The sequence below is a fragment of the Dreissena polymorpha genome, chromosome 14, assembly GCF_020536995.1.
Source record: "Dreissena polymorpha isolate Duluth1 chromosome 14, UMN_Dpol_1.0, whole genome shotgun sequence".
In the NCBI taxonomy this organism is placed as follows: domain Eukaryota; kingdom Metazoa; phylum Mollusca; class Bivalvia; order Myida; family Dreissenidae; genus Dreissena; species Dreissena polymorpha.
In genome coordinates, this window is record NC_068368.1 from 34,481,268 (window position 1) to 34,496,028 (window position 14,761).

Consider the following 14,761-nt stretch of genomic DNA (forward strand, 5'->3'; position numbering starts at 1 on the left):
CTGATTCTAACCAGTTATTGTCCCTCTCTTTTCAGACAATGGTCGGTCCCCGGGAGGTTACAGTTCTGCAGGACGCGGCGCTCCAGCCCCCCGGGGCACTAAGGCTACACAAGGTTATGCTGTAAGTAAAGTGTCCAAACAGTCAACTTATAAACACTATATAGTTTTATGTAAAGGTTCAGGCTTTTCTTGTAGGGGCGCTAAGGCAACACAAGGTTTAACATTATGTAATGAGTCCAATCAGTCAGTATCAACTTTATAGTATTATGTACCTGCTCAGGTTCATGTAATTCTTGTTCATGGCTTCATAAGACTATACAAGTTTCTTACTGTATAAGCACTGTGTCTGATCATTGATCGTTTATAGTTTTTTGCAAGTGCTCTAAAATTAGAAAATTCCCAAAGTAGCACTGTACGTCTGCAAGTGAGCCATAATATAATTATTATATTCTGTGTGTACTCAACAACTCTGAGTAAAGCCTGTTACTAGAAAAGGTCACGCTAATTTAGTTAAGGATCAGCACACATTGTGCTTGCTAAATGGTATATCCTTGAAATACAATAATAATTATGATGGCAGACAATAATAATTAAACAAGGTTTACAATACTGGGCTATAAATATTTAAACTATGGGCCTGTTATGGGCTTCACAATGTTATCATTGTCCTTAATGCTTTATTATCAGGGCTTTGCTTTATGTATGCCACGGCTATGCTTGGTTCATAAACTGAAGTACTCAAATACTGTAATTAAATATAGCCCCTAAAATAGAAAGCCATGTTCTAATTACCTATCATACAATTTTGCCTACATTAGCTGCACAAGGTTCTTTCGCTTTAAAAAATATATTAATCTTATTTTCCATTTTATGCAAAGATTTATAAAATTAAAATATTAATTTACTTTAGTTATTTACAAAGTTTGTTAAACTGTCTATTTATAATTTTCTCTGAGCAGAACAATGACTCCTCATTAAGGTAATAACTGTTACAAATTAAAAGTTCAACTGATAAACAATGTGTGCTTTTTGGATATTATATGTTTTCTTACTGACCCGAAAAATGTTTTACTTCCTTGCAATCGGGTGGCTTTGTTATTTAATATCTAATACTTGTATTGATTTTTATTCACAATAGGTGTGTATAATAGCTTGTAAACCACAAATCTGTCTTACTGTTTTTCTGTAGAATAGCAATTTGAATGTGGTAAATATTTTTTATAATGTGTGCCTGTTTCTTATTTTTGTGCTTACAGTATTGTTGTAGCTTTTGATGTATTTCTTTAAAATAATTAAGCTCATGTATTATCGAATTAATAATGTGTTGTGCTTGAAATTTTATCCTATAACAAAAGGTCGGCAACATAATAAACCACTAGTCCTCATCTGGATCTGAAAATACTATTTGGTACAATATATGATAGCACCAGTAACATATAAAATGTACGTTTGACTGGTAGGCAGACACATATGCAGATCCTCCACGGAAGGGCTCTCTAAAAATTACCTCCCCTGTTGAGACCAGTCTGCCATCAAGAAACCAGTCTGTTATTAGTTCCCCTGTTGAAACCAGTTTGCAGTCAAGGAACCAGTCTCTTAAACAGACCCCAAATCTCAGAACCACAATTGGTTCACCAGGGCTGAGGTATATGACGTACCCTTTGGGTCAAAAGTACATATACGCCAAAAGCTAAAAATAGATGACACTGTGGTGACAATTTTGTCTCTGTGGTAATAAATTTATCACTGCGGTGCTATATTTGTAACTGCGGTGATTCTTTGTCTGACCCAAAGAGTTTGATAAGAGCTAAATCAAACTGGCATAAAGTCTTGCAAAACGGCAAATTGACGAGTATTTTAATTGAAGCTTTATTCATTGTAACTTACGAATCGTCACTTTATGTTTATATAATTATAACTTCATAAAGAATTAATAATCTAGCTGACAATTTCAGAAACCTTATTATTTTCCGTTGCTTCAACATCTGTGCTTGTTTTTACAGCGGGATAAGTGTCATAAAACCGGGTATACGGTGAAGGCAGTGGACCGTTAAACAAGTGATAACGGATTTAAAGCACTAGTCTTTAACAATGGATTCCCTATGATCTAATTGTGATAAAGCAGATGATATGCCAATAAGTGTAATTTAACAAATAAAATGTACATTTCACTAACCATTTATTTACTCAAACCGATAAGTGTTACAAACTGCTGGCGATATATAAAACTCTTTAAAAAGTTGCTGGTTTACTAAGAATAAATCTATATCAACTAAACTTATCAAATACTTATTTATTATTTTGTTTTTTTGTTTTAAAGATCCATGTATGTAATTATGCATTTGTAGACCACACTTGACAACAAAATAAAGGTTGACATGATTTTGATATATAAGAGTCAGTTTGTTACGGGGAAAATGATTGGTTTAAAACTGACCCAAACAAATAAATGTCACAGCAGGCATAAAAATATACCAACAATCATAATTTGTCACTGCTGTGACAAAATTGTTACCACAGTGACAAAATAGGTATCGACGCGGTGACAAAAGTGTTGTACTGGTGGTAACAATTTTTTCACCACGGTGATATCTATTTTTAGCTGTTGGCGTATTTGACCTTTTGACCCAAATGATACAGCATAGAGGTATTCTGGAATGCATGCCAGGCTCCCAAAATTCCTAATGCATGCTTGTTATTCTTGTGTAAATTGTGAATGCTTGATATGGACTAAAAATTCTTAGAAAACTCAATGTTGTTTTGTAACGTATTTCACAAACAACAAGTAATTGTCTGTTATAAAGAGACACTCTACGATGAGTATATACTTTTGTCATCGAAATGTTGTGTAAACACGTGTTTATCTGATCATCTGTATCAATTCATGTTGTTGTTCCCAATTGATTAAATCACATTTGTATATAGAAGTCAAATCTTATACAGCTTACCCAGAATGAAACTTTATTATTCATCACGCAACTTTAAAATAATTAGCAATCTACGCTATTTAACTTTGAACACATTTCCACCATTTGGGTCTAGGTCAAACTTAAAAGTCTTCTATTATATTTGGCTCAGAAACAACTTTGCCTTACTGTAACTTCATCATTGATTATTCAATTTTTTTAAATTATGCATCACCTCTTTGGCAAAGTTTAAAGGTCACACATAAGGTCAAAGGTAGAAACTGTGCATGATGCAGCTTGTTTATCATGTGGCTGAACATGTAGACGCCATCTAGTATTTCATAATTATAATACACTCATACTGCTCTTGTTTTCTTATCATGGGACCATTCAAATAGGTCCAACTAATGGTCTTGCAATGTTATTTCTGCATGGAATTGTTTATTCTTTTTTAATCAAATACAGCATGGTAATAATTGTATATGCATTACCATTTGGTAATCACCCTGCCATATAAACTGGGCCATTTTTATTGCATGTTATGAAATAATTTTCTACATCAAAATCTATAGATTAAATGAAAAAATGTATTATTTTCATAAATCTAGTAAATAAAATAGATTTGTAAGGGGTTTAAAGTAACTATCTGGTTTCGGACCTATGCATATGAACTTGCAAATGAAGTTTCATTATATTGGCAAAATTATGTTAATCGTTACCACTCATGCGTTCCCTGTGCCGGTGTTTATGATCGTTACCACTCATGCGTTCCCTGTGCCGGTGTTCATGGCTGCCAGTATTATATTAGTACCTTGTCAATATTAATGTATGGTGAGTGTATCAGGTGGTCTGTCCTGTGTATTTTAACATTGTGGTGTGTGGCCTGTTATGCTTGCTTTGTTATATTTTTTGTCTAATCCTTTTTACCTGTTTCATGTTTATCTGCTTATTTAATTTATATTTACGTAATAAACATTTAACAGCATATATATGAAAGATAGTGTGACTGATATTTGCAAAAACAGTGATGAACTTATTATGTCCCCCTGCAAAGAATAAGAGAGATGTATTGCAGTTTATTTTGAATTGTTGAAACATGAAAAAGTGGAACAAACATATGTTGTTGTTTTTAGACTGGAAAAAAAGACAATTTATTTTTTATTTTTAAAGCATTCTTTCAGTACCTCAAATGTATTATTAAAGCAGAAATAAGGCCATAATTCCTTAAATCTAAATATAAATTTTAATGAAATGCAAGACTGGATCATCAGATAAGTGCACAATGACACGAATACCCTATATTTTGTTCTGCCTTAATGATATCTTAAAAATCATGCTAAATGGAGCTTAAATTTTATTCTAACAAGAGTCATTTACTAGCGTTTAATTCAAATTTGACAGATGTATATAGTTTAAAAGTACTTGAATTAATCCAGTTCTAAAAACAAACATGGAATGTTTCAGGGGAGGACTGGAAGATAAACCAGGCCATTCCCAGTTAGCCAAACTAAACGGACAACAGACGAACGAACAAATACTTCAAGCTTCAGACTTAGGATATCACAGCGGCTCGCACGACCATGAACTCTCCTCCAAAAGATCATTAATGGCCCGGAAAATGCGACCCACCAGTGCTGCGGCTAAATTTTGTCACGAGTGTGGTACCCAGTATCTCTCATCTCAAGTTAAATTCTGCACTGAATGTGGATTGAAACGATTGGATGTTTCTGCAAGATGATCGTTTCACTGTTTGCCTATGAAAAAGGTCTATGAAAAAGATACCATACCATATAATAAATCAAGTTTTCTGCTGAAGTAAAAATAATATTTTTCATGGCAATTCAAATTGTGAAATATTTGTTTATTTTTATTATATATGGGAGCATATAGTTGCCAGTTTGTCCTTCCGCACTTCCGTACGGTCACACTTTTGTTACAGTTTCTCATAGCACGTTCAATACTTTACAGATCTCTTTCATATTTGGCATGTAGATACCTTGCATGGACCTCTACCTTTTGATGATGTTTGAGGTCACTGGGGTCAAGGTCACCAAGGTTAATACCGGGTAATAGACTTTTGTGACAGTTTCTCTTAGCACCTTCAATACTTTACTATTCTCTTTCATATTTGGCATGTAGGTACCTTGCATGGACCTCTACCTTTTGATGACGTTTGAGGTCACTGGGGTCAAGGTCACCAAGGCTAATAATAGTTTTCCTGTCACACTTTTGTTACAGTTTCTCATAGCACATTCAATACTTTACCGATCTCTTTCATATTTGGCATGTAGATACCTTGCATGGACCTCTACCTTTTGATGACGTTTGAGGTCACTGGGATCAAGGTCAAGGTCACCAAGGCTAATAATAGACTTTAGTTACAGTTTCTCATAGCACCTTCAATACTTTACCCATCTCTTTTATATTGGCATGTAGATACCTTGCATGGACCTCTATCTTTTGATGACTTTTGAGGTCACTGGGGTCAAGGTAACCAAGGCTAATAATAGTTTTCCTGTCACACTTTTGTTACAGTTTCTCATAGCACATTCAATACTTTACCGATCTCTTTCATGTTTGGCATGTAGATACCTTGCATGGACCTCTACCTTTTGATGACGTTTGAGGTCACTGGGATCAAGGTCAAGGTCACCAAGGCTAATAATAGACTTTTGTTACAGTTTCTCATAGCACCTTCAATACTGTACTGATCCTTTTCATATTTGGCATGTAGATACCTTGCATGTACCTCTACCTTTTGATGATGTTTGAGGTCACTGGGGTCAAGGTCACCAAGGCTAATAATAGAATTTTCTGTCACACTTTTGTTACAGTATCTCATAGCACCTTCAATACTTTACCGATCTCTTTCATATTTTGCATGTAGGTACCTTGCATGGACCTCTACCTTTTGATGAAGTTTGAGGTCACTGGGGTCAAGGTCACCAAGGCTAATAATAGACTTTTGTTACAGTTTCTCATAGCACCTTCAATATTTGACCGATCTCTTATATATTTGGCATGTAGATACATTGCATGAACCTCTACCTTTTGATTAGGTTTGAGGTCACTGGGATCAAGGTCAAGGTCACTGAGGCTAATATTAGATTTTCTCAACGTTTCACTTTTTCCCACACAATTAACCCATATACATGTATATTGACATAGCATCATTGGGGAGCATCCATCAGTTTTACTGATATCCTTGTTTTATTGTTTGTTATTTCTCTCTCTTTAAGACTAAACTTGAACAACAGATGAAGGTACTGGCTATCTAAAACATATTGTACAATAACTTCTTATAAGAGTTCATTATAAGTTTAATACTGTTTGTGGTCTATTTTCAATTAATGTGTGTAGAGAGCCATCAGCAGACATATTGTTTGTGTTCAAAAATACTATTGAAAAAAAACATTCATTAAATTTGATCATATTAGATGATTATATTACTGTGACATTGTCAATAATGTGTTTGTAGTGTAAGTCTGTATTGCTGCAAGAAAGTGGCTAATTGAACAATTATACCATATATCTTGTTTTGGCTGACAAAAGTCGCTTCTTGACATTGTTTGATATAACTTCGGGAACTTGATATGTGTGTGCAACATAATTAATTAGTATAAATCAGAAGAGCAAAATATATATTCATGATTCAAATTATAATTTTGTTTGAACTATTTTTTGCATGAAATTCCAAAGCATATCCTAAATGTTGTGCTTTGTGACAATGGGTAGAACTATTTATAGCTATATAAATTTTATTATTGCACGCTATATCTTTTGTTCATAATTGTGATATATAGGGTCTAGATGTTATACATGCACTAGTAAAATTATACATATGTAAATGCTTATTATAATACGTTTTAAGTGTGCTTTTCATGTATTGTAGGGCTACGGGAGGTGTGCTGAAAATACTTTTTGTTGTGAATTTTGCATTTTATCACATTTAATTTATTTTATTTGCATTATATGCATATGATGTTTCATGTCCACAACTTTAAAGTTAAACATTTTATTTTTAATCAGATTTGTATAATCTGGTCCTTTTGAACTATACTTTTTTTGCGGGTAAATATTCTAGCTAAGAAGTTGTGCATTCTGTTCACACCTACTCAAGTTCATTATGCTTGATACAGGTTCTATGAATTCCTGTTGAATGTGTGTCAAGAATAAATTTTGTTCAAACCTCCGTGGCTGTGATATGTATTGTTGAAAAGTGAACCTCTTTCTGTTTTGTTTTTTTCACTATAAACAGTGTACTCCGGCTTAAAAACTACTTACTAGAGTGTCAGTTAAATTTCAAAATTAAAATGTAAAGAAGTTGAGATTTTGTAGATTTATTGTTAAGAAGGTGAGATTTTGTAGATTTATTGTTAAGAAGGTGAGATTTTGTAGATTTATTGTTAAGAAGGTGAGATTTTGTAGATTTATTGTTAAGAAGGTGAGATTTTGTAGATTTATTGTGTTAATTAATATTATTTCGGACTGCAACTTGATTTGAATTTTATAGTAATACTGAAAAAAAAGCTAATGGTCGCACCCTTCTGTTTTAAGATTGAAATTTCATATTGTTTAGATTAATACTAACAGTTATGTACACTAGTCAATATTGTAACTATTATCTTACATCTTAAAGAAATGAGGCCAATGTTATTGCTGTTATGGATTTTTGTCCACATGTTTGATGTTTATCTATGAACAATTTATTGTAAAGTACCATAATTATTATTTATGGAATAATGAAATTTCTTTAAATAGGTTCTTTTGACTGACATAAAAAGCTTATTTTCTTACTGACATAAAAAGCTTATTTTCTTTTTAATGTGCCATAGTCACTAATTATTTATTAATGTTTTGCTGTTCGTTTTGTTATTTTATAAATCCATAAAATGTTCAAATTATAAGGGCCCCTTATTCTGCTATGATGGTCCTAGTGAGAGAAAAATGTCATTGTCGGTCAGTTGAATCTAGCATTAACCTAAAAAAGTAAAATTGCTATAGTGATATTTCTTGTGATAATCTCTCAATATGCAAATTCATAGTGTGAATGTGCATAGTTATGGGGGTCCAGTGGAATGGAGGGGAATTCGCTTCTTTTGGACTTCAAGTTGCACTTGTTCTTCTGTCTAAGTTTGTATGTGCACAAACCTGTCGTTTTTTTTGTCATTTAACTTCTGCATTTTGTCTTAAAGTACTTGGATTAATAAAGAATATATATTTTGGGAACTTTTTAAAGACATTTTTAGCATGTTTCTTACTTAGTAATTTTTAGCTCGGCATTTTCGGAGAAAACCTGAGGTATTGTTATAGCCAGCTCGTCGTCCGCCGTCAGACGTCGGCCGTCCACATCGTGCTAAAACCATAACATTTTGTTAAGGTTTTGAACATTGGCTCTAAAATCAAATTGCTTCAACCTACAACTTTGAAACTTCATATGTAGATGCACCTTGATGAGTTCTACACGCCACACTATTTTTGGGTCACTAGGTCAAAGGTCAAGGTCACTGTGACCTTTAAAAGAAATCTGACAAGCTTTCATTTGTTCAAAACTGCATCCGTAGCCGAGCGTTGCACCCATTATGCGGTGCTCTTGTTAACAGTTGTTATTGTTACAAGAAAAAAAACAATTATTTATTACAAATACATAAATGTCATTTCTGTATTGCAACTTGCACATTTCATGGAGAGTTATTTAATCTTACACGGTGTGTTTGTGTTTTAAGTTAAATGTATTATCGGCTGCCTGTATTATTTATAATCTGTGGTATATTATGCACGAATATTACCACTATTAAAGCAATTAATCATTCTAAAATGTGATTCAAGTCTGTTATTTATTTTGACGTTGCCTTGTTTATGCCTTGCATGCCTAAGTTATTGTGATACATTGTGATATTAAACATTAAATAGCTTGCAAAATAGACTATAAATGATAGATTGTACAAAATTGTTTGAGCATACAGATTTTTTATGGTAAAAACTTGATTTTGTGTATTGACCTTTTTTCTACTGGGTATTGTTGTGAAATCGTAATTAACACGCTATCAGTTTGGTATCTGCTAAAATCCTTTAGACAAGCACTCATACATTATATGGTGTAAGCTATTTTCTGAATGTATAGGTAGATTTGATTTATTTGAATTGGGGCTATTTGAAAAAGGCAAACATAGATTTACAGAATGGCTGTTAGTGGCTGATAAAGAATTTCTTTTTGGCCTTTTCCATCTATTACCAATATTGACAAATCACTACTATTTGTATTCACATTTTTATATTAGTGTCATGTCATTTCAGATGGTTGTTTTGTATCTTTTGACTTTAATAAGAAATTTCCATTTTAACTTGCACTTTTAATTCTACATATTGGATAAACATATAATGTAGAACAGACTGCATAACCGCCATGTTGTCTGAAAATTAATGCAAAATCACTATGTCTGTTTGACATGCAACATAGATTATTAACACATGAAGCTGTTTTTATTTATGCTCAGTAATAAAGTACTCAGTGCTTTTCATGAAACGTTTGTTGTTGTTTAATTGTGAATTTATTTTACTAGGCTTAAACGTGCATAATGAAAAAAACGATGTGCCGACTTGTATCAAACTGAATACAATTCTTTGAATGATACTTGTCTAAATGTGTTTAAATTTGTATCGGTTCGCTGCATGGAGACCAGGAATATTATAATGGCAACGTTTTATTTTTACAGATGTTTAGACAATTTCAGATACATTTTTATTGGGTGGTCCTCTATAATATTTGCAAAATGGTTCCGTTCAATGGAAACACATGGTCTCTTAGTATGGAAGTTTATCGTTTACTCACGTTTAGCGCTGAGGTGAAAACTTTTCAGAATCCTTTGGATGGATGTTTTGTCGTGAGCGCTATGAGGTAAAAGGTCGAATAAGGACACACAGCAACTGTAATTTAATTAATCTATAATTTTAAAATAAACTGGTTCACATGAGATAACCTTACGTACGCAGAACTCGTCTTACTTCCGAGCTTAGATGTCAGATGTCAACTTTGGCCATAAAATAGTTTGTAAATACCTTAATTTCATAATTTATCACGCAATTTGTTTAAGCAATCGCCTTCAAGGTCACAATAAGACGTTACAGGTCATGTCTTATCTGCAACTTCGTTACTGATCACGCAATCGTTAAACTTACCAAATATGTTCACGATGTGATAATAGCATGACGAAAGTAAGACTCGTGTCAGAGGTCAATGTCGCTTTTAGAGGACAAAGGTCGAATTAAATATCGTAGAGCTTCATAGACTACTACTGCATCATTTATGGTGCAATTTTAAATTACTTTCCACAAACGTTTACCATGTTGTTCACCATGCACAGTTGGCCTGCCATGACTGTTTACGACCTGTCTCCTAGCTTAAAGGTCACGGAAGCACTTAGAGGTTAATCGTTTAATATTGTCTTTGTCGTAGTGGACATTGTGTCCGCCTATGGGTTCGATCCCCACTCTGGAAGCGGTCAATAAAGGACACCAATATTGGTTCTACCAAGGAAACGCACTCGAGTGCGTTTCAATTAGCCTTAGGCTTTCGATGCATTAAAAGGGTTTAACTTGTATTGTTATTGTACAGTTTGTCGGGACTTAAAATTCATCGTGTACTTAAAAAATTCCACAAAGGTTAGCCTTGTGGAGAACGCGTATCACGCGCATCCAACGCCCATTCTACAATGTTCAAGGTCAGGTTAAAGGTAAAATATGTGCAGCTTGTTTAATACTTACCGAAACGATTGACAGTTGGTGCTACATGTTGCCGACAAGCATCCAGCTCGCTTAACATTTACACAAATATTATAGATATGAAAATGATCGGACCAAACCCCACGGCTAGATATTGAAATCACATATTTCTTAATCTTTTCTAACGCGGTTCAAAAAAAGTTAATAGCTTTATATAGTATCATGTTTCTTCTTCAACTCCTTTTTGAACACGCAAATGGAGTGGCATCGGCACTTGGGCACTCTTCCGCAAGGGCACTTATTTCTCTGCGAATAATACATTAACGAGCGTTTTTGTTATGTTTTTCAATGAATCGAATGAAAAAATGATATGTAACGGGACGTGATCGTCAATCATGTTTATTGGTCCGTCCGGTACACGTAAGGATCGTGTGACCATGTGGAACGCTCGAGTATCGATATACAGGGGCACATATGTGAGTCGGTTTTAAATATTTAATGAATGTTAAGACAAAAAACATACGTTGTTTGTACTGGCGATTTTGCAATAAAACTACTCCCATCACAGTGACATTCCTATATTGGTGTACGAATTGTAAAAGATTCGGTTATCCGAGATACTTTTTCATGCATTGTTTTTCGAAAGAAGGAACGAGTCATCAAACAACTGTTTTACAGTGAAGTTATGTTGTTATAGAAGTGCACGTATAATCTATGTTGTTATGTTCTAATCATGTTAATGTTTGTATAAGAATATTCTATTTCAGTGGGCACACATCTTCAGAGGATGACGGGTTTAATGTATGTGCGTTAAGTGTCGCCCCAGATTAGTCCGCACAGGCTAATCAGGGACGCAACTTTCCGCTTTTATGATATTTTTTGTGTATAGAAAATCTTTTCTTAGCAAAAATCCAGTTTAGGCGGAAAGTGTCGTCCCTGATTAGACACTTAACGCACTCGCATTAAACCCCCTTTTCACAGAGCACGGCTTACACTATTTAAGTTAGGTAGCTTAAACAGTAATTGATTTATCTCATTACTGACACTTTTACGCGAATTAAGTTCTACTTTTAGAGTCTATTTAAATGGTTGGATCCCGCACAGCCCATTAAGTGTTTTGGAGCTAAAATCTTTCGAATAACTGATCAATTTTCGAGGCTTCATTGTCGTTTTAACTGCAATTAGTTTACGTAATGTGTTTCCAAATAGAATTAACAATGCTACATATAAAATTAAAAATGCTGATCACGTACGTGTACAATATTATGAACACACGTTATTTAATTGACCTTATAAATGAGCCTTGTTCTTATAAAACTGGGCTTAATGAGTGTGCGTAAAGTGTTATCCCATATTAGCCTGTGCAGTCCGCACAGGCTTATCAGTGACGACACTTTCCGCCTAAACCTGATTTTCGATAAGGAGATACTTCTTTGTTACTAAAAATACTTTAAAAGCGGAAAGTGTCGTCCCTGATAAGCCTGTGCGGACTGCAAAGGCTAATCTGGGACGACACTTTATGCACATGCTGCTGCATTAAGCCCAGTTTTCTCAGAACGCGCTTCAAACATACGGCATGGTGTTTCTACACAAGTAAATGTCAGTAAACATTGTTACATCTGTGTTCTAATTCGGTTAACGTCATGATAACAATTTGCTGCAGATGTGCGTAGCGTCATTACAGGATATGGTATTTTACTTTGTAACATATTGATTTAGCTTCGCCGATTCTAACATACGCGCGTAATGTATACATCCGCACACATACTTTTTGCCTTTGTCCTCTTTGTCGACGCTTAAAGACAAAACCATGTATGCATAAAGTTGCACAGTAATTTAACCAATCACATATGTAACAATCCCAAGCTTACGTTTGGCACTTAAACATACATTAGTATCGCTTCTGTCATTCACAAATACAAAAACAAGTTTCTTTACGTCATGTTTATAGCCGCATACCCGCGAGTGTGTCAGACCAGGTACCCTATGCTGTTTTCACCGATACACAGGCGGAACCAGCACGTGTTGACGAAGATAGGATCCATCTTTAGCGAAGAAAGATCGTGGCACCGATAACGCGCAATTCAGATAACAGAAACATATACTCGATGAAACTACCGTCTTGTGAATACCAGGCAATTATTTATTTGACCCTCACATGCCCCTAGCGTACTATTCAGGTAAGTCACATAAATACTCGAAATCAACGATTTTTTTGCAAAATATTTAGTAAAACAGCAAAAAGTTCAACGCTGTCTGTGGTATGGTAACATAGATTCAACGATATACAAAATGCAATTTTAATTTGTGTGGCGCAATTTATTCCAGTTTAATTTCCTGCAACGACATCTTTTCATACGACACACGAACAATTACATGGTACACTAACATGTGTCGAATATATTGTCCCACAAAAAAGAGCATTATGTATTTTGTTAAATCTATGTTACCAGACCACATCTAGCGTTGAAAGTTTTGCTATTGCTGTAAGGAACATTGATTTTTTATGTGGTAACTTTATTTTTTTGAACGGGTCCAGTTCAACAAGTACATATACATGTGTTACGTGCAACAAATACATATATATGTAACTACTATATATATTCAATTGAATTTTGACACATATGTTTGGAAACATCATTTGAGTTCAAAAAACAAAGGCCAATAACTATAATACTAGCAATTGAGCAGAAATATCCACTTTTTACTAAGAAAGTTTATGTAAACATTTGCGTGGAACAATTCATTACTTAAAATGCAGATTGCATGATGTTGCATTTAGGTAAATGTAAATGTCACTGTTTCTTTAACTGTATTAAACATTTGCTTTCATTAAAATATTTTTGACAGAGATATTGTACTAAAATTATGTTTGTATTTAAAATACATGCTGATCTAGCGAGGGCCAGTAGCATCAAGGTCGATGTTACTACAAATGGCAAAATAGTTCCCGCTCACTAATTTTAGTTTGGATGATTGTATTTTTGTGTACATGTAGTTATATGTGTAGCTCACCTTCACGTACACGTATGTTGGGATTTCATTTGGGCCGCTGATATCAATTGAACTGTTACTTAAAATAAAAAAAATAAACGTTTCGACTTAATAACTTGATCCTTGGTGGAGCCATTATACTGGTATGTTGTTTTTAGGTAGCTTACATGCAGACCTAGGTTCTCATAGTACTTTATTCAAGTTGGGCCAAGGTACGTGACTGTTTCTAACTTATTCTTCGGTGACGCATTGAGCTGTAATTTTTCTATCTTACATGTTTATATTTACATAGCGAAGCAATGATTATACATTATATATGATAGCGAAAAGTTGGAATTGTGGGCGAGTAGACCTTCCAAACACCTAACTTGCAATGAATTTTCCTCGTGACCTCGTGCGTATTCCTATCACATCAATCCCCTGAGTGGTGATTGCTGGGCGTTTTAGGCCAGACAAAATGTATAATTGTGTTGCCATGGCAATTTCTTGTGAAATAAAGATGCCTGTGATAAACATTGTGCGCATAATCCGTATTGGGCCATTCCTGTCACCCCTGACTGTTAAAGAACGTACGCATTTCGTGAATAAACGAGGTTTAGTAATACTATTTAATCATATCAATTAAAACTTTAAACTTTATTTGCTAAATTTTCTAATTACTAAATAATAATAACATCATTTACGTGAATGCAAAACAAAATTTATCTGTGAAGAACAAAGCAGTTTTTCACTATTTCTGATATGAAATCACGTTCGGAAAACATGCCGTAACTAAGATTGGATATTTTTTATCCACGCCGTAGGTATACATTATGAATTTAATATAATAGATATTAAATGCAAATTTTATTAAAAATACAAAATAGAAACTGTTACTTATATTCGTAAAACTAGGACAAACAAGAGAAACAAAGCAGCGCTCCTAAAACATACTGAGTAGAGGTAGAGCATCGCTTTCAAAACAACGGGTTCTTGGTTCGAATCTCTCGACAGGCAAACCTTTTCTTGCTATTTAAATTACTATAGACATTGATATTTAAATTACTTAAGACTCTATCACAAATATAATAGTGCTGTTTATAAAAGCATAAATTGACATTTTATTAATAAGAAAAGTGTGAAAAAGTCTCTTAATTTAA

At 34.0% G+C, this 14,761-nt stretch overlaps 1 protein-coding gene across 9 annotated transcripts in view; it reads left to right on the forward strand.

Moving 5' to 3' along the window:
* Positions 1-8,414, forward strand: part of LOC127858063 (zinc finger C2HC domain-containing protein 1B-like) — a 28,122-nt gene extending 19,708 nt beyond the window's left edge. Inside the window, exons 8-13 of one of the 9 annotated variants that reach the window (XM_052394943.1) lie at positions 36-121; positions 1,461-1,645; positions 4,371-4,946; positions 5,252-5,533; positions 5,680-7,260; positions 7,351-8,414. In XM_052394943.1, the coding sequence (XP_052250903.1) occupies positions 36-121; positions 1,461-1,645; positions 4,371-4,644 (545 nt within the window). In that variant the 3' untranslated portion in view covers positions 4,645-4,946; positions 5,252-5,533; positions 5,680-7,260; positions 7,351-8,414. The other 8 variants (XM_052394940.1, XM_052394942.1, XM_052394941.1 and 5 more) reach the window with 8 other exon arrangements.
* Positions 8,415-14,761: the final 6,347 nt, after the last annotated feature.